General features: G+C 46.2%; 1 protein-coding gene and 1 long non-coding RNA gene across 3 annotated transcripts in view; one reads left to right on the plus strand and one right to left on the minus strand.

Annotated features, from left to right (window-relative positions):
- The window catches only part of LOC135388853 (uncharacterized), a 203,483-nt gene extending 201,128 nt beyond the window's left edge, over window positions 1-2,355 (plus strand). Inside the window, exon 3 of the long non-coding RNA XR_010421522.1 lies at window positions 2,277-2,355. This is a non-coding gene — a long non-coding RNA (uncharacterized LOC135388853). The remainder of the gene's footprint in view (window positions 1-2,276) is intronic.
- LOC135388851 (hemicentin-1-like) overlaps window positions 1-19,189 on the minus strand; it is a 381,823-nt gene that overhangs the window by 194,897 nt on the left and 167,737 nt on the right. For both annotated transcript variants that reach the window (XM_064618697.1, XM_064618696.1), the window contains exon 2: window positions 13,000-13,347. In XM_064618697.1, the coding sequence (XP_064474767.1) occupies window positions 13,000-13,347 (348 nt within the window). The remainder of the gene's footprint in view (window positions 1-12,999; window positions 13,348-19,189) is intronic.

A 19,189-nucleotide genomic window follows, 5' to 3' on the forward strand; every position in this document is an offset into this window, starting at 1 on the left:
GCGTCCCAGCCGACATGTCTGCGTCCTCGGATCTGAACTGAACACCAACGTGGTGCGACCGACACCATCGCCCAGAGTGCCGTCGTCAACGAAGGCCTGTCAGCCAGAACAGTTTGCAAGCCACGTCGAAAGGGTGAGCCTGTCACACATGGTGCGATGTTGTACGGCTAGGAAAGTAAAGATGCTATAACTATAAAGCGGTCTCGTCTCGTTTTTCCTCGCCTCAGCGTGGGCCCACCCGTTTTGATTGTGTTAAACATTAATGTGGATGCAACGCGAGCAGGCGGGTGCATCACACTTGTGGTGTACCACTGCGTTGTTGCATTGCGCTGAGCAGCGACTGAATCATTCAGAAAATATTAAAGATACCCATTACGTACAAATAGGGTCGTGCACAAGGAATGCTCCTCTAAGTAATTTGAACGAGTCACAAAATTCAATAGATGTTTGTACTGTTTCGCATTTGTCGCAATCTGAATAGATTCGTTCGTGCAAGTTTGTCAGTCGATGGGCATTAAGTGCAGTATCAAAGGTTCAGCTAATTCCTTCTTCACAAGCATTCACATTTGATAAATGTTTTGCGTCCTTCAATAGTTATCTCGGTGATTCCCGTAGAATCAATGTTATCTCCGCTAATGACTTCTCGTTTGAAAACCGCCATCTCCGAGCTAATCTTCCAAGCAAATTGCCAATCTTGGACAATGTATAAATCATAGCGTGATTCGAAATCAAATGAATATTGTTCCACCAATGCATTTGCCAGCACAAGACTCAAGTCGTTTATATTGTGATAACATGTTTCGCAATTCCACGGAGATTGGCTCTTTCGTATTCCGACTGAAATTTAAATTTAAATTTGAGCCGCAGAGAATGGCTTCTTTTTACGAATCAGTAAACTCAATTTATTATTATGTTTTAATATCCGCTATGGACTAAAGGCGCCAACTCCCGTTCTAGCGCGAGCAATCAAATCCCCTTATGTAGAATAAAGAAGAATGAAAAAAAAAAAAAAATGTAATGCGCAGCGATGAAGCGATCAAGCTTTCAACTGAATGCGACTGAGATTGTAGAATAGATGATGGCGAAATAGTGTGCGAATGCTGTTCCTGTTCCGGTCTGACTTTAGGGTAAAAAAAAAAAAAAAACCACAAAAAAGGAAACTTAAATTTGATAATGAACGAAAGTGAATTCTATGAAACCTAAATACATGCAATCTAACTTGAAATTACGCCAAGCAGAAGTAAATGACGTATTGGGCCAACCTCGTATCGCGGGATGCAATCGTGGGGACACGTTTCGAAGGAATGACCAGCCGCATGGACGAGCCGGTAAAAGCGCCTGCTCGTTGGTAATAGCCAAGGTCGTGCCGAAGACTGGGAGGTACTGAGTTCGAATGCTATACCAACGGTTGTGCCGTCTGAGGGTTTTTCCTGGGTTTTCCGGTAGAGTATCCAGACGAAGCCGCGCCCTAACCCCCCGGTATACCCTATACTCCTCCCTGACTGTCCTCCCTTCATCGGCGTTCACGTCTGTACACCGCTCAAAGCCACAGTTGCTTCGCGGCGCTAACACCGAATAACAAAAAATAGGAATGAACATCCGATGTAGACCGTTGAATATTATATGCAGACATACCTGTTCATAGTTTCACCATCCCTCGCTACCTCTGGAAACACTCTTAAAAAAAGGGAGTACTTTAACTCCTTTTTCTTGCCACATATATAACTCCCTTTTTGGAGAGTACAATTACTCTCAAAAAGGAATCTCCTAACTCCCACAAGGGAGTAGCGTAACACCTTTCTCCCTACCGGAGAGTAATATTACTCTCCAGTAGGGGGTTAGAGCGTAACACCCACTCCCTAAAGGGAGTGAGGAGACTCCTTTTTTGGTAGTAATTGCACTCTCCAAAAGGGAGTTATATATGTGGTAAGGAAAGGAGTTAAAGTACACCTTTTTTTTAAGAGTGCACGACGTCCCGAGATTTTTGGAAATCAACACGGTTTTCATGAGAATACGTGTCAAAGTTGTTCAAAATGAAACACCGTAATAGAGTAAGAGAGCGTGCAGTTATTTTAAACTCAAGCAAGTTGCAAGAAACTAAATCGCGCAGATTACGTTTCGATCGCGGTTCTCGTTCCTTCCTGTGTACATCATCAACCTTGTATCTATCTCTCTTTCGATATGTGTTTTTATGATGCCACTTTGTATTCCACTATACAAATAATATCAGTTGTCAAATCATATTATTAATCACGTCGTCCTCTTTTTGTTTTCAGCTGGAGGCACGGGACATTGATTCTAAACGGTATAAATTGCAGCCCATCAACACAAAAACAAGAACAGCAAAACCAAAGGTAGCGTCATTATTTTCGGCGAGATAATTAATATGGAACAACTTAACGCGTGGGACAACTTAACTTCACCTTCCAATCTATACACTCCTTTAAAATGTGAGCGAACGCGGGTGCTTGAGTGGATGGCACGATCTTCCCTCTTATGAATAATGGCCGAGCGACGTCTGCGATGTGTTCGCGGGATGTTAAGAGGCATTCGGTAATCGACTCAACGAAAGTGCTCGCTAATGGTCAATTGCGGCTGCACCTGTTTTCGCTGCTGCATTTTCCTGACCACGCAAGCTCTGGTAGAATCTATGTAGCTCAGTGTTAATTGCTCGCCGGCTGCTACGCGCATTTCCGTAGGCAGTAGCGGTAGCCAGGCTTACATTAAGGGCGCATTTAATTGTTGTTATTGAGTTGGAAAGAGTTGTTGAATGATGATTGTTAAAAAGATTAAACGAAAAACGCATAGAGGTTGATGTTTTCCCGACGAATAGGTGAACGTCTAGTGCATGCTTCGTTCATCATCATCATCATCATCATCATGATGTTGATGTTGATGTTGATGATGATGATGATGATGATGATGATGATGATGATGATGATGATGATAGTGCAAACGGGCAGGGCCCTTTTGTATTAGAATCGTGTAAGATTCTAACAACAGCCTGCTACTATGGCCAGAAATCTGGACATACACAAGGTTCCCAGCACCATCGTTGTAGTTCCTGCAGTCACCGTTTCGCTATGGGATTTGGCGCTGGTTGGCACGATTCTTTATCACGTGATTTGCCGAAACAGCGGCAATATGTGGTGGGTCATAGACATGTTTGTTTCCAGCACCTCGTGTGGGAGGTTTGCGGCGCATGTTAAAGACTCCTATGTGGTCGAAATTATCCGCAGTCCTACCCTGCGGCACGTGCAACATGTCGCCACACTGGACAGACAAACCTTACGTGTGACATCACAGTATACCATTATTATTATTATTAATGAGTTTCGACCTGACTGTGTTTTCGACGAAAAGGAGGGTCGCACGTGGATGGCACGCAGCTGATCACGTAGCAGACGAACGACGATGGCAATGATGACGATTAGAGAGCGTATTTTTAGGCACCAACAGGTAGCGCTCTTCGTTGCATAAATCGTTCTAGGCCAACCAACCTTCAGAATCGTACCGTTTTATCTTCCGATTGGAAGGAAAGGTGATACATAAAATGGTGTGCGCCCTTTTTCTCGGCTTATCGGGAGATAGAGCGATATCATCCGCGATGATGATCGGCATACTGCGTGCTATGCACTCAAGTATGTACAATAACACCCCGTGTTAGTGCCTAAAAATCCGCTCACTAATGATGATAAAGGACAAGTCATTTCGTCTGCCCAATAATGCTAAGTGGCGCATCTAGAGGCCAATACTGTAACCCATCCTTGTCCCGCCTCTCTCATAGGCAATTGTCGTATGTCCAGCCGTGTGTCTCTATCTATAGTTGTAGGTCGCCATGGGAAAAATCATCAGCCACAACTCTGACGGTGCATTTTCCGCGGACTAAAAAAAAAAGAAAAGAAAAAGTTTAGGGGTACAGCACGGTGATCATATTCGATCGCGGCGCAAAAATACGTTATTTCAAAACGCCGTTGTTGAATATTGATTTTTTTCAAGTTTTGGCTGCAAGGCTTGCAGGAGAAACTGTTCCTGTGAAAAGATGGGTTTTTTTTCCCTCTGTATTTCACCGCAACCGGCGGCGTAGAACCGTGACATTATAAAGGCGCGTTCCCACTGCGGGACCGGAGCCCGGAACGGCGCCCGCAACGACAGAAACGCCACTTGGAGGACTCCGGAGCATAGCTGGGCGGCCTCACTCATGAGGACCCTCATGAGGACGCCTCACCCTCACCTCACGACGATGAGGTGAGGATGAGTGAGGCCAGACCAGGCTGAAAGTTCCTCATGAGGACAGTCGTGAGGCATTGTCCCTCATGAGGCCCACCGTGAGTGCCCTCATGAGGCCAGTCGTCGTGAGGCCATCAATACGTGAGGGTACAACGTATTCCGGGAGGAGCCTCACAGATGAGGCCGTGAGGCCCTTTGTGAAGAACCTCACCGATGAGGCCGTGAGGCCCTTTGTGAGGAGCCTGACCGATGAGGCCGTGAGGCCCTTTGTGAAGAACCTCACCGATGAGGCCGTGAGACTCTTTGTGAGAGACTTCACGGTTGAGGCCGTGAGGCCTTTCGTGAGGAACCTCACGGATGAGGCCATGGGTCCATTCGTGAAGAGCCTCACGGATGAAGGGGAAGCCACTGTATCCCCTCGCTTGGAGAAGGTGTGCGGCAGATGACATCACTCTGCGTGAAGGCCAATGGAAATTCGAAGATCTTCGAGGATCGCCATGTTCCGTTCTTAGGTTTCATTCCTCCATATACAGGGTGGTCCACCAACCATGATAGAAATTCATGTAAAAAAACGTTGGCCCCGGAGAGACATACGGTCAAGGGATTTTTTTTCTGCCAATAACTTTTGCCACATATTGGTAACATTTTTATTTCATTTTAATTGACGGAAAGTTAATTTCTAGAATTGAACTCCGAAATTTTCCAAGGCAACCTGACGTTTTCTTTGCGGAAATGGGTTCCGTGTGGTCATTTTTCTCAGTATAGCACATAATCGCACTCGTAATGCAATGGCAATTGCCGAAATAAATTCGTCGAAAATTCGTGGAGACTGAGCTCTTGGCTCCGCCTCTTTTTTGACGGCTCTAAGTTTGAGCTCAAAGCTGCGAAGAAAGGAGGTTACATTGACACGCCACACGAGGGGGGAAAGGGTTACAATCCTTACCCACGGAACAAACACCCGCGGTCAGTGCGGGAATCAGAGCTATCTTATCAAAAATGAGGTCACCCGACGTGTTCACAGGTTGGGAAAGAAATACATTTTTGGACCGTTTTGCACTCCGGTGTCTGTGAATGCAGTGAACAAGTAAACGGCAGCGATGGCTAGCACCGTGTATTCCAACCAAGAAAAAACAAGGATGATCATTGCTCTGGGGGCTGCAGGTATGGCCTATGACAGAGCAGTCCTCAAATACAGTGAAATGCTTCCAGGAACTAGGGTGGTGAGCTCTTGTACTATAAGGCGTGCATTTGTGAGACTGCCCACAACAGGAAGTTTCCATTCCGGTACCCAGAGCCGGTCACACCCAATCTCTGCCAGTGAGTCGACACAGACAGACCAGGCCCTGAAAGAAGTAGGAGATGATTTCCACGTAAAGTCTCCGCACCCTGGCAAAGTGAGTACAGACATCAAAGTCAAGTGTGCTGAGGCTACTACACAAGCACAAACTCCACCCGTACCACGTGAGCCTTCATCAACATTTCCAGGCGGGCGACAACCAGAAACGGCTGGATTTCTGTAACTGGATCCGATGTCGGACCCAGGAAAGCGGAAACTTTGTGAATAGGGTCATTTGGGCTGATGAGGCCCATTTCTGCCATAGCGCTCAAGTGAATCGCCACAACGCGCATTATTGGAGCCAAACAAACCCACACTGACTACGGGACTGCAAGCTTCAATACGAGTGGGGATTGAATGTATGGGCCGGGATTTATAACGGAGCCATTATTGGGCCAATCTTTTTCAAGGGAACCCCAAAATGCCAACCGCTACTGTAATTTTAGACGCCGTGTTCAGCTTTATTGATGACCTGCCTCTTGCTGAACAGACCCGCGTGTGGTTTCAGCACGATGGGGCTCCACCTCACAGCGCGCGGCGTGCAGTACAGCTGCTCCGTCACATGTTCCGGGAGAAGTGGGCTGGCCGATTTGGTCCAGTGTCATGGCCCGCCAGGTCTCCTGACTTCACGCAGATGGACTTTTACCTCTGAGGTCCCGTCAAAGACGAAGTATACAAAAGCGAACCATGATCGCTGGCTGCCCAGCAGGGGAAATCACTGCTTTCTGCTCGTCGCTTTCCAGATCCGAAATAAAGAGGTCCGTGGAAGATACAATTCGGAGAGCCCACCTGTGCATTGCAGCAGATGGCGAACGCTTCGAACGCTTTTACGCTAATGATAACCTAATTAAAGTACACAGGAAGTGTGTTGAATGTGAAGAAATCCGTAGCATGTTGAAACAAACGAATTGAAAAAAGACGAGAGCTGACAGGCGTTCGGTGCGTTCAACTCACTCTCTCTCTCTCTCTCTCTTACACACACACATACGCAGGTTCATTACAATAAGGTGGTGCAGAAAAACTACGAGACCGCTATCAGCGGTCATAGTGAAAACTGCCGACAAACACACAAACACACTGCCGCAAACAAACACACTGAGCAAAACACGAAATAAAGGAAAAAGAGCGCGACCCTGAAACTGACGTGGGCAAAGCTGATACCTGGCAGCGGAACTCTTCTGCGGGTTGGGTTTGTCACCCTTTCCCCCTCGTGTGGCGTGTCAGTGTAACATCCTTTCTTCGCAGCTTTGCGCTCAAACTTCGAGCCGTCAAAAAATAAGGCGGTGCCAAGGGCTCTCATTTCCACGATTTTCGGCGAATTTATTTCGGCAATTGCCATTGCATTACGAGTGGGGTTATTCGCTATACTTAGTAAAATGACTACGGGGAACCCATTTCCGCAAAGCATACGTTAGATGCCTTAGGAAATTTCGGAGTTCAATTCAAGAAATTAACTTGAAATAAAATTAAATAAAAATATTACAAATATGTGACAAAAGTTACTGGCAGAAAAAAAATCCCTTCATCGCATGTCTCTCCAGGGCCTACGTTTTTTACTATGAATTTCTATCAGGGTTAGTGGACCACCTTGTATGAAGGCTATGATGAAGAATCTCACTTCAAAGGGGCATGCGATTTTTTCATTAGTGACCTTACAGATAAGTCATGACTCCCTTAGGCGGTCACGTTATTTTGTTGCATACGATAAAACCCCGAGAATAGGGAACACGATTTCGAAGTCGCGTTTTCAGCGCCACACTACCTCTGGTGGATTCGTTTTTCTGCCTGTTTACTGGAATAGCAGCCTCGTTTGGAGAGGCCCTGTACCGCGTTTTCGAAAGCGCGTGCAGCTGCTTTCCTTCACTAATCTCAAATGATTGTGACTGGACACACGCGTGCTGTGCCGTGCCAAAGGTGCCATGTGCGGTGTTTTTGTATTATCTTTTTAAACAAATGTTACCGCTGCTGGGAATGTAACGAGGCTTTCTTTTTATTTTGACATCTCTTGTTCTTAACAGCATAAAGCTCAATATAAAGCAGCCTTTACCGGACTCCTCCAAAGTCTGTACGACAGCAATAATGAAGGAAGTACTAAGGAAGGAACTAACAAAGCAGAACAAACAAATAACAATAAAAAAGATCTATGATGAAAAACCCGAGACTGGGGAAGAGACGAGAAACAGACGTTGAAATTGAGAGTTTGTGTGCGTCGTCTGTTTTTCGTTCTTTCGTTTTCGTTCGTTTTCGTTCTTTGTCTCCTCAAAACGAAGCCAGGAAAACTGGAATCCCCGTGACTGTAGCGCGCCTTTGAAATGTAAAAGAAGGAGAAGAAATAACAACAACAAAAAGGCACGACCTGATTGCAGGTGCGATTAAGTACCATCGTTGTGCCCAAACACTTCAGCTGTGAGCGTATCCTCCGATTCTGGCAGCAGCGTCATACGGTTCTGAGAATCGAGTACAGGATCTCTTCAAGCACTATTCTCCGCCACCACCCGATCATTTCCGTAACGGTATATCTGCACTGTAGTATTTCGGGCTCCACTTTACTGATGCCGAACACTAACACTCACTGTGACAGTAACAACTGTCAGCACATTTACCCATGCACAGCACGAAACCCTGTAAACAGTTTAATGCCGCGCAGTATCATTAGTATCAACTACCGACACAGTAGATAAACGCCGACGTCTCATGTGAACATGACGGAAAGTTCTTCTGAGGCTCACGTGTTCCCTAGTGACTTGAAGACACATGAGGCCATGTGGGTCCTCATGAGGTGAAGGTACGTGAGGCCATGAGGGCCCTTATGAGGTGAGGGCACGTGAGGATGAGGACACGTGAGGCCATGTGGGTCCTCATTAAGCGAAAGTACGTGAGGCGCCGTGAGGACATGAGGGCCCTCATGAGGTGAGGGCACGTGAGGATGAGGACTCCTGAGGCCATGAGAGCCCTCATGAGGTGAAGATACGTGAGGCCATGAGGGTCGTGAATAGCCTCATGAGGTGAGGGCACGTGAGGATGAGGATGGTGAGGCCTTTCGGGATCCCGATGCCCTGCAGTGAGGTTCGTGAGGGAAAAATTTGAAATGGAATGTGAGGGTGAGGGCGACTGAGGTTAAGTTACTGGTGAGGAAAATTTGGTGAGTGTGAGTGAGGCTGATAAAGTCCGTGCTTCGTGAGGTGAGGATGAGTGAGGCCGCAGGAAAATGCCCACCTATGCTCCGGAGGGCCGTTCTCCGGCACTGTTCAAGCAGTCGCTCCTTGCGCGACTGACACCATCGGACGGATGATGACCAAAAAGTCGTTGCGAAGGAGAGCAAGGCGTCTGTCCGCTTGCCTGAAACAGCTGAGCAGCTGGTCGGACAGACTGAGGTGGAAGTGGCGCAAGTCTCGCTCTCGTAGAGATACCTCGACATTACGGTGACCGTCGGGTGCTTTAAGTGTGGACACTCTTGCCGTTCACCGGTCGCTGTTTCAAGCAACGTGAGCGGGCGCCCGGCAGTGGAAACGTGCCTTAAGGGTATCCTAAGGTCTGTACCTCTTTCTGTGTAGGTGGCTACATAATCAACGATGGCCGTATTCTTAAACTATAGGGTGTCGCACACACCGCTCGCGTGTTCCGTAAACCTTTGTCCAGACCTGTACGTATTGGCTTTTGTTCCGTGGCCTGTGACATTTTGTGCCGTAGCCCGTTAATGCACCCAAAGGGCGAGCGCTCGAGCTAAATAAATCAGGGGCTCTGCAGGGCGCGCGGCACAGCCAGGATCGTAATGGTGCACAGGCTCTCCTAAACAACACAATGGATAAAAGGTAGGCACGGAACGTAAGCTTTCGAGCGCACAGTCATTGTTACAGAGTTTGCGACGTGCTATAACTTGTTCCCATTGGCGGCTGCTGCCATAATCATTACTTACTTTTGCTGCTGTTTCTAAACGAGAATTTATTCACCTCGGCCAGCGCGACACTGCGTGTTATGTACGTGATAAAAGCATTTTAATTGCTTTGTTGCTGTTCGCTGATAATGCTTTATTAATATTAACTGCCAACATTAATTCAGCAGCGTCGAGGAAAAGTCCTTCCCCCCCTCCCCTCACCCCTTTTGTGCGCGCACTGTTTTGATGCGAGGCAGCAGCAGCAGCAGCAGCAGCTCCCGCGGTTTTATGTGTTCTCCATGTTTGTTTCTGCTGTTTACTGCTGCGATGTTGCAGGCATGTTTATGGTAGCCTCTTTGATGTTTTGTAAATTATAGAAGCGAAGCGAGATTATTCGCTTGGTCTCGTAATAACTCGTGGCAGCGATTAATTTTGGGGAGAGGGGGCGAGGGACGGTAAAATGAGTTGAGCGCGCGAGCGCAGTGTTTGTGTTGCGTCTTTGTTGAACAGTTGCGAGCAACGTCGCCCTATAGGGCGCATTTCTACCGCTCTTTTCACAACTCAACCCCCCCTCTTCCTCTCTCAACTGATTGATTAGTTTTCTATGTTGTGTAATACTTACTCCGTCGTCTGTAAGGAGATATGTCGGCTAGTTGGCATTTCACGAACGGGGAGTTACGGTGGGAACCTGATACGAGACGTGTCCGCCGCGATTGTAGTTTGAGCTCCTGTCGAGGTTTTGCTCGCTGCGAGCTCTTTTACTCCCCTGTGCTTGCAGGACGGAATGTATGTGTGTGTGTGGGGGGGGGAGGCTATGTAAACAAGGTGCAGAAAGGTTGGTCACAAAAATAAAATAATAAAAAGAAACTGCTGTTCTGCATTCATGGGATGCTAGCTATTAGCACATGAGGCTGGCGCTACCAAACCGAAAGCAGAGCTATGCAGCTGGCGTGATACACCCAGCTATGCCTATACCAGCATTGAGAGGGTGTGACACGGCTAAAGACAGGAAGTCCTGTATCCTGGGAATGGTCCAAAGAGGTGGTTGGGTACAATCCATGGTTGGGTATAATGAACGAACTCTAATAGGACACTTTTCCGTCATCATCCCTTTCTCATCCCTTCCGCAAGAGCAATGGGACAGTGTACCGCCATAGCAGCGGTGACTGACCCACCACATCATCATCCTATTTATGTGTGTGCGTGTGCGTGTGTCCATGGTTGGGATTCGATGTATCCAGAGTTTTAGCAATGTCGAAATGTCGTCGTCGTTAACGAAGTCGAAGCAGCGTCCATTTCAAACCGAAGAGCGATAGCTCAAACCATTGCGCTTTTTATTTTCATTTTTTCACTTGAAACGCCGGCAGTGGATTCCAGGACCACTTTTGCGCTCCAAATCTTTAGTACGCCTCGTGGTACCTGATTTTATGTAACTGCTTCTATGGTACGTATTATAAAGACGATATACGTAACCTAGTTACGTGGCTCATTGCATGTAAGCACGTTGCGTGGCAGTCACCATAGTTTCGACTTCAACAGAAGTAACGTTCACCCGTAGTCTCCCTCACGGCTCGACATAGCAACCTTTCCCCGGCCTGCACCAAATGTTTGCAGGTTTTCGACATTAATCTCCCCCGAGCTCTCATCGACGAGGCACTGAATCATTCGTAACATGCTCCCTCTTCTTAAGACATAGCCAACGAGATCGGCCATTTCCTGGCAAGCTGCCGCCATTAGCGCGTGTCGATGACGATGCGCTCTGAAGCGTGCTATGAGCATCACGTAACCAAGCGCGCCGTTATGGGGAGCCACGCATAAGACCTTACTTATGGGTAACGCAAGGAAAGTATAAAGTGATGCTTCCTGGGATAACGAAGGTGAGGCAATGCATATGTCTACCTCCTGATCTCGTGGGTAATGGAATATTTAATGTGCTGATGTGCGATCCGGTGGAACAAATTGCATATTATATCTGGCCCTGTTCATTCTTCCTTCCTTCTTCATAGGCGTCGGTAAGATTACGCCGATGCCTCTTGGAAGGCAAGAGGAAGAAAGCTATGGTGTCACAAGTATCTTGGTCTTTGCCGCTGCTGCTGCTGCTGCAGAACAGACGGTTCATTTGTGGTATCGATCTTGAATACCATCGGCGCCATGCGATTCATTACGATGTGATTCCTTCATCCTTGTTATGTTGCGCGCTGACAGCGGTGCACCGCCGTATGAGAAACATGTGTGCGTTTGCAACATTAATTGTTCTTGCATGTGCATTGGCTGCAAGTATTGATGCGCATACATAGGACACAAAGTGATGCTGAGTTATATTACACGTATGCTCCGTGTTTGTAGCTCACTCTGGCCACAGATATGATCTCATGATTTGAGCTGAGATGATGCAAATTAAACGAGAGGGCACTCGGTAATCGATCCGTATGCATTGCTATGTCAAAAATTCCGCTATGCTTGTCAGTCGATCAGTAGAAATGCTGTATAAGCATCAACATTATTAGCTTATATGTCGCGCTAGAAGTGAGTAAAATCATTATCGCGTATACCAGGACTGTCGACGTAATTAGTATATTTACTGTCGACGTATATTTATTCGTATTCGTTGTTTTCGGATGAAAGGACGAAACGAACGCGGACCAAAAGCGGCTGCCACGGGCGAATGACATACTCGTACTGGAGCTATGTTCGCCTGGCTTGCTTTGACGGCACACAGCTATGAAGTGTATTCGGTAAACGCTCTGGACATCACGTCTTGAGAGGAGCAAACGTCGTCTTGCGTTATAGCATGAAGATTTTTTGTGGTAGCATCCCGTTGGTGGCAGTCTACCTTTTGCGCTTGGACGCGTTTCGATCGCTGATAATGGACAATCTGCTCGAGCACACAGAATCACACGCAAAAGATATTACAAACAATATCTGCGATGATATGTTGTGAGCGCCATATTTGAGAGGTTACGTATATTCAGCCTACCTTTGATCGGAAATTAAACACCCCATCAGATAAGATTTCGGTGCCTATTGTGAGCAGAGATGAGGATATTATCTCACATGTGACAAATATCTTCTTTCTTGTAAGCGTGACGCGTCGAGTTCCTTCCACCATCTTGTAAGCAATCGTATCAGAGATTGTAATGGTGGATGCTTGGAGCATGTAAACGGGAATAGAGAACACTGCTTCCACAGGAGCATAGCAAAGAAAGCAGGTTTCAACATGAAGTCAGTTCAATATTCAATGTTGCCGAAAGTACACCTTGGACTCGCCTAACATGCAAGTGTAGAAGAAGATGCCCAGGATGATGCGCCACTGGAGAAGAGATGACGGAACTCGCACCATAATCAAGGTTGCTTACTTGCACACGAAGAATAATAATGAAAAGGGTGTGCTGCACATTTCTTTGTGTCTTAAAACTGAGTCTTATGCCATCCTTTTCCTTTTGTAACTCTGTTCCTTAGATAAAAGAAAAATTTATTTCTATCCACGCACTACACTCAAGCTCCCCGTGCGAAATCTCATTAAGAAGACCATCGGACACATATCACATTCTCTACTCACCTATAACTATGAGGTGAACGATGACTTTTCTCGTCCAGTCCTTCTTGAAGTCCACCGAACAGACGTACGTTCCGTTGTCGTCGAAGCGAAGCCGGTCGACGCTTAGCACAGCCGGCGTGTGGATGACGGAGAAATAAGCGCGGCCCTGCAGCGAGCTCTGCTGGGCACTTTGCCGTATCTGTGACAGGCTTCCTGTACGAGGATTCACTTCCACATTGTACACAGGGCTCTCGCCCGAGTCCTTGAACCATCGAATCCGGATGGGAAAATCGCCGGGTCCGGTTGCTCGAATGTCGCATCCCAGTTGGACTTGACTGCCCTCTAGTACTGTCAGAGTTTGTGCTTCTGCTGTGAAGGAGACAAGACATGACGCTCGTTAGTCGCGCAAGAACAAAAAGGGAAATGCATCAATGCTAGTCTACCTTTTCCACGTGATCCCGTCACGTGATAGGTAGTAACAGGCGATAATAGGTCAACAAAGAAGCAAGGTTATATATTCCATGTTATGAGTCATTCCGGTTCACACTGCGTACCATGATCAAACAACAACAACAACAACAATAAATGATGACGATGAGATGGAGTGTTTCACTGCCACCATGATCAAGTAATATCACGTGGCTGTTGTAAATTTTATACAGAAAGACTGCGCGTTTGGGCTGCATCTGTTCAACAGCAATCAGCAGCAAACTGTTCCGCCGCAATCCACGCAATCCAGTGTTAAACACCGCACATTTACTTCCCCGGTTCATAACTTCACTGTATTCAAGCATAACTCTTAATGCACAGAACGTAATAACAAATAAACTAAAATAAAATAACAAAAAAACAGTGCGGTCTCCTTGTCTATCAACCTGTTTCGATGCGCTTCGACATCAAGATGCACCCCTCTCAATCCACTACTTAACATATGAGATATCGAAGGCTTAAGCGTTTGTGTTGCCCTCGTTGCGATTGTCAGCCTCAGGCGTTCAGTCTTAATTATATTTGATATTGAAAGAACAATGGCACACGTTGCCATTTCTACGGCCGTACCTTAATTACAATTGAATCCCTTTATCGTCGTTGGAGGCCTCACTCTGCCAGTCTCTCAAAGCGATATAAAAATATGAACTGTTTTCTTTTCTTATAGCACCCACAGGCAGGGTAGTATTTTCGAGCAGTGTACGCTTCTGTATCCCGCTGTTTTTCGTCGTTCGAACAAAGTTTTGCGAGCACACACTTTCGACGGAACAACTAACCCGTCATACTCCACCGTGCTTGAGGTCTTGCCGTCCCAGACCAGTTTATCACTCGTTTTTCTGTGTGCATTTCTTAATAAAGAACCTTTGAACCTTTGCACCACAAGTGCTAACCTCTGACACCCTTGCACGTCGTCTAAGTTTCACTTCGTTTTCACGTGTTGAATAAATTTCCCTTGAACAACTTCTGACAAAGAGGGACTTCCTTCATTTCCATCAGTATACGAACTAACAGGTCGTTGCAAGCTATAAGACGACGATGGCGACGACGATAGTGAGGCTAGAGGCCGGATTTTATCTTGGCCAGGTTCCTTCACTGGCTCGGGCTTCATTACAAGCTTCAGAGAACCTAAGAAATGATTGACCTCAGACATCTCTTCGGCGGATGCACTCAAGCTCAAGAAGAGGGAAGAGAAAAAGGGAACTAAGGGTAGGTGGCAGCTACATATATTACCCCTTTCAGCCCATGAGTAAGACGAGAACGGGGGGCCCGAAAAAATATACGAAGATAAGATAGAAGCTCTCGCGGGTCGTCAGATTACATCTTTCCGGATCGCTCCTGCTGTCCCGGCCGATTTGCTACCTTTCCACCCTGGCGGTGATAAGCAGCACTAGAGAAGGAAGTACCCGCTGCATCATTGGATGCTTTTATTTTTTCCGGGTTATTCTTGAGGATAATCTTGGCGGAAGGATCGTGTTCTTGAGGGATTGTAGAGATGGTTGCTTTAATAGTAATGTTCGCTCGCTGTGGCGATGCATTGCCCAAAGAAAGCAGGAAGTGCGCTGTGTGGCAGTTTTCCTTCTTTGCTTGGTTGATGGTTCCGTTAAGCGTGGAACTGAGACGAAAGACGTTCGAGGCTGCAGCGTTACAAAGAACATCAACAGCTGGTATCTGTATATCAGGAGTTTCGCAATAGGGTACGGAAACGCTTTGAGCCTCAAGGAAATAACTGGGAATGCCCAGAATTTAAACAATGTTTCGCGCAATGCGCAGTGCCTTTTGCCGTTTCCCTTTGACGAAAAACAACGTACCTATCATTATGCACTGTCGATGCTCAGGAAGTTTGCTGGTAGCATACGATCAGTATACTCTGCAGCACACATCTCGATTCGTCAATTTATTTACAGCGTGAATTTAGTGGACTGATTTTTGACGTGCCATGTTTCCACGGCAAACAGTCGTGTGAATATGTGCTTTCAAGCAACCAGTCTGTGCATGTACCATGACCTTATCTTTCATCATCTTTTTGTTTTTTCATCATCTCATCGTTTTTTTTTATCATCTCATCGTCTGTTTGTCCTTTCTGTGTGTAAGTGTACTGGGGTAGCCAGTTCGACTTCGTCGAAACTTACATCCCAATTTTTGCTTTATCACATCACATCACACCTTATCTTTCATTTTTTAAAATCATTACAAAGTAGGCGCACTGGAGTAGACAGTACGACTTTATCGCGACACACATCCCCATTTTTCTTATCTTCATCATTATCATCATCATCATCATCACCATTATCATCATCACCACCAGATCAGACAGAGAATGCGGATACATTGTATTGTGTGAGTGTGGCGAACTGAGGCTGCGACACGTTGTAGAACAACACGGAAAAAGCGTTCCATGAATGCCTTCTGGCCTTTGGGGTGTGATAAAACAATAAAGAAGAGGGAGTGAGACCAGACGAAGTCTGTGTCTATCGAACAAGAGATAAACTGATGTTCTGAGGCTGGAACAACATAGAAGGGACAGATACAAACAAAGCCTCAAATTGCCTAAGAAATCAACGATGAAAGATGAAAGTCACTGAAAAGGTTAGCCAGCTGTAGGGATCGAACCCACATCTTCTGGATTGCCGGTCCAGGGCTCTACCAATGACGCACCCCGAAAATCGCTGGAGAGGCGTGTTAGCTTAGCTCAATTGGTAGAGCCCTGGACCGGCAATCCAGAAGATGTGGGTTCGATCCCTACAGCTGGCTAACCTTTTCAGTGACTTTCATCTTTCATCTGTGTCCATCGCTAGCGGTCTCCTGTAAAGCGTGCTTCCGCTGCACGGGAAGTGTGCATGTAGGAGAAGCAACCTATCAGTATGTCTCTTCCCAAGTCTCTCAGCGATTGACCGTAATGTTACTGCGCTATTGTAATGAATTGCGATTTTATCGACGCAGGACATTCGGTTTTGCTTGTATACACAAGTCGGAAGGGCAACAACGTGCATGCTTGCTTCAAAATGAAGGCAGTCGAAGCGAAACGAACGAGATGGCAACGCCTAAATGAAGAGTCTGAGGCTGGTGCCTATGCACATTATGCCCACTAACATGAGCCGTCACAAGCAATGTTCTTCGCATCATCAGTTTAAGCACGGTCAAGAGCACCATAGGCAAGACGTCCCATTGGAGCTCAACTGCTTCTCTATGGATCCGAACCGCACCGAGATACGTTACCGCGAGTATACAGGAAATCAATCAATACTTTTTTTTATTTATCACATCACATCAATTCCCTGCACATCGAGAAAATGTACTTTCTGTGTGCACTAAAGTAAACTCTGTCTGTTTCTAAAGTGCACTTTGAGAAAATGTAAAATAGGGAAAACACGATACGAGGACAGCGGCGTCAGTGGTATTCATACATTATTCGTCTCTTTCCTGTACATTGCGTATCAGTCTTTTTTTTTCCTTAAGAAGTTTCTTGTATCATCCTCATTCAATGTTGTAAAGCCATAGTGTATCGTGCTGACCACCGTGTCGGTCCGTCCGTAGCTTTAGAAGGGTCATGTGACACAACGACCTAAACATTTGGAGGTAAAACGTTTCGCTCTGACATTGGCCCCATGGTCTATAGCTTTAGTGCATCGTACGCTACCGCCTTTGCGTACGTAAGGTATAGCGTTGGTGATTCTGCGCACGCGCAAGACGTAAGTCATTTGTTCAAGTCATAATAAGTAAGTCAATCATAATCCATTATAAGTCAAGCCAGTTGTGCCTATCGTAACAACTGCTGCTCTTATGTCTTTTTTCAGACGTTGTATTTTATTTTAGCATATTATGTGTGAATTTTCCTCTGTATTGTTCATACCTTCTTTCGTTTTATTGATTTCTCGAACTTTGTTGTACGCTGTTTGTCTGTGTATGTCATTGATGTGTCTGATGTTGCGTGCGCAAATACTAAGGTTCTCGAGGCTGTTCTTGGGCACCAATAAAACACCCTCTTATTCTAAGCAGAGCTTTGCGCATTGTGCAGAACCACCACGCTATTCCTGACGTACGCAAAGGCGACAGCGTAGGATGCACCAAAAGCCCTCTCATACCGATAGCGAATGGTATGTTCAGTTTATAGCTTCGAACGCCCTTTGCTCGCTATCCCGATCTCGGACGTCCTTCTTTGCGTCCCTTATGTCCTTCCTTAGCAGATAAATTCCTCCTATCATTGACCTTGACCTACACTTGTCATGTAGAACAATCCCTTCATCCACTCTCCCTATTTTTTTCTTATCAACACTCTTCCTATCTTCCTTCACTTATTTTCTTTTCCGCGGGAGCAAGAATACTGAAAGGCTCCATACGTCTTCCCATTGTACCATTCGCTCGTACTCCTATTACGCATTCGAGACTTCCACGATTCCACTTTCCGGAAGCGTCCCTGTTTACCAGCGCGGTATGACATTCCCCTCCGCCGCTATTTGGAAACGCTGACGGTACAACCAAGGAACCAATCACGCGGCAATGTTGCCTTCGGATTGGCTCGCATGAAGTGCTGACATCGCCGCTGTGATTACTGAGCGCCTGTCAAGCCCTTCGTTTCTGACACGGAACCGTCGTATTATTATATCTTAGACTGGCGTTGTTTCTGCGAACGACATGCGTTTGCACGCGAAGGCGCGTCGTGTCGAGTGTTGACATAATGGTATCATAATGTGAACTGATAATTTGACACGGCGAGATTGAATCGGCACAAAACATGTTTTTAGGTCGGCTTTTTTATTTTTTCGTGCGTTGCTTTATTATGTGTGCTTAGGAATCAGTTGGTATGATTAGACATGGCTGGTCATGATGTTCACGAGTTTTACGATACGTTTGTTTACCAGCGCTGACATGTTTGGCATTGATGTAGGGGCAAAGAACGATCAGCTATTCAATCAATTTATTGTGCTCCCAAAAGTCCCATACGGGCGTTACGTGGGAGGAGTGGGTTACAGGAAGTGAGGAAAAAATAATAGTATTATTAAGCTATTATTTCTTTGTTCAGTCAAGAGAGAAAACGAAGCCTCGGAAAAACTGTTACGTGATTGCATTACAGAGGCCGGCGAATGTACGCACAGCAGAGGTAGCTGCAAGTCTTTCTTTTTTCTTCCTCCCTTTATAGAACGCACACGCAGAGGTAGCTGCAATATATTCTTTTGAATTCGTCTAATACTTAAGCTTTGGAAATGTCGTATAAGAGGTGTAACATTAACATTAGGCGAGGTTCCAGTGGTTAATGCGGAGAAGCATTTTCTTGTCGCGCTATAAATCGGAATTAAAAAGAGGTTTAAAACAACTTTGCTAATTTATATCGAAGTTATTGTAAAAACAACAACAACAACGAATAAGTCGTGACTATGACATGGGGTGATTCACGGCTGGAAAGCAGTACACAACCCCATTACAATGCAATGATCGTGCTGACGCTCTTGCTCGGCAAGCCCACGACGCTGAGCAACCAACTGTCTTTCCCCTTGCGCACTCTATGTGCCAGCTGAAAATCCGCCGCTTCACTGCCAACCGCACACAGCTCTTTCAGCAAGAAGCTATACGAACCAATGCCTTCCTTAAATCCATTGACCCTTTAATGACATATGCTGTGCCTGGCCGCATCCCGCGCATCGAGGAATCGCTGCTTCATCGGCTGCGGCTGAATGTGGCCCGAACTCCTCTCCTCCTATTTAAGATGAATCAGCACCCATCACCTCTT

The sequence above is a fragment of the Ornithodoros turicata genome, chromosome 3, assembly GCF_037126465.1.
Source record: "Ornithodoros turicata isolate Travis chromosome 3, ASM3712646v1, whole genome shotgun sequence".
Taxonomy (NCBI): Eukaryota; Metazoa; Arthropoda; class Arachnida; order Ixodida; family Argasidae; genus Ornithodoros; species Ornithodoros turicata.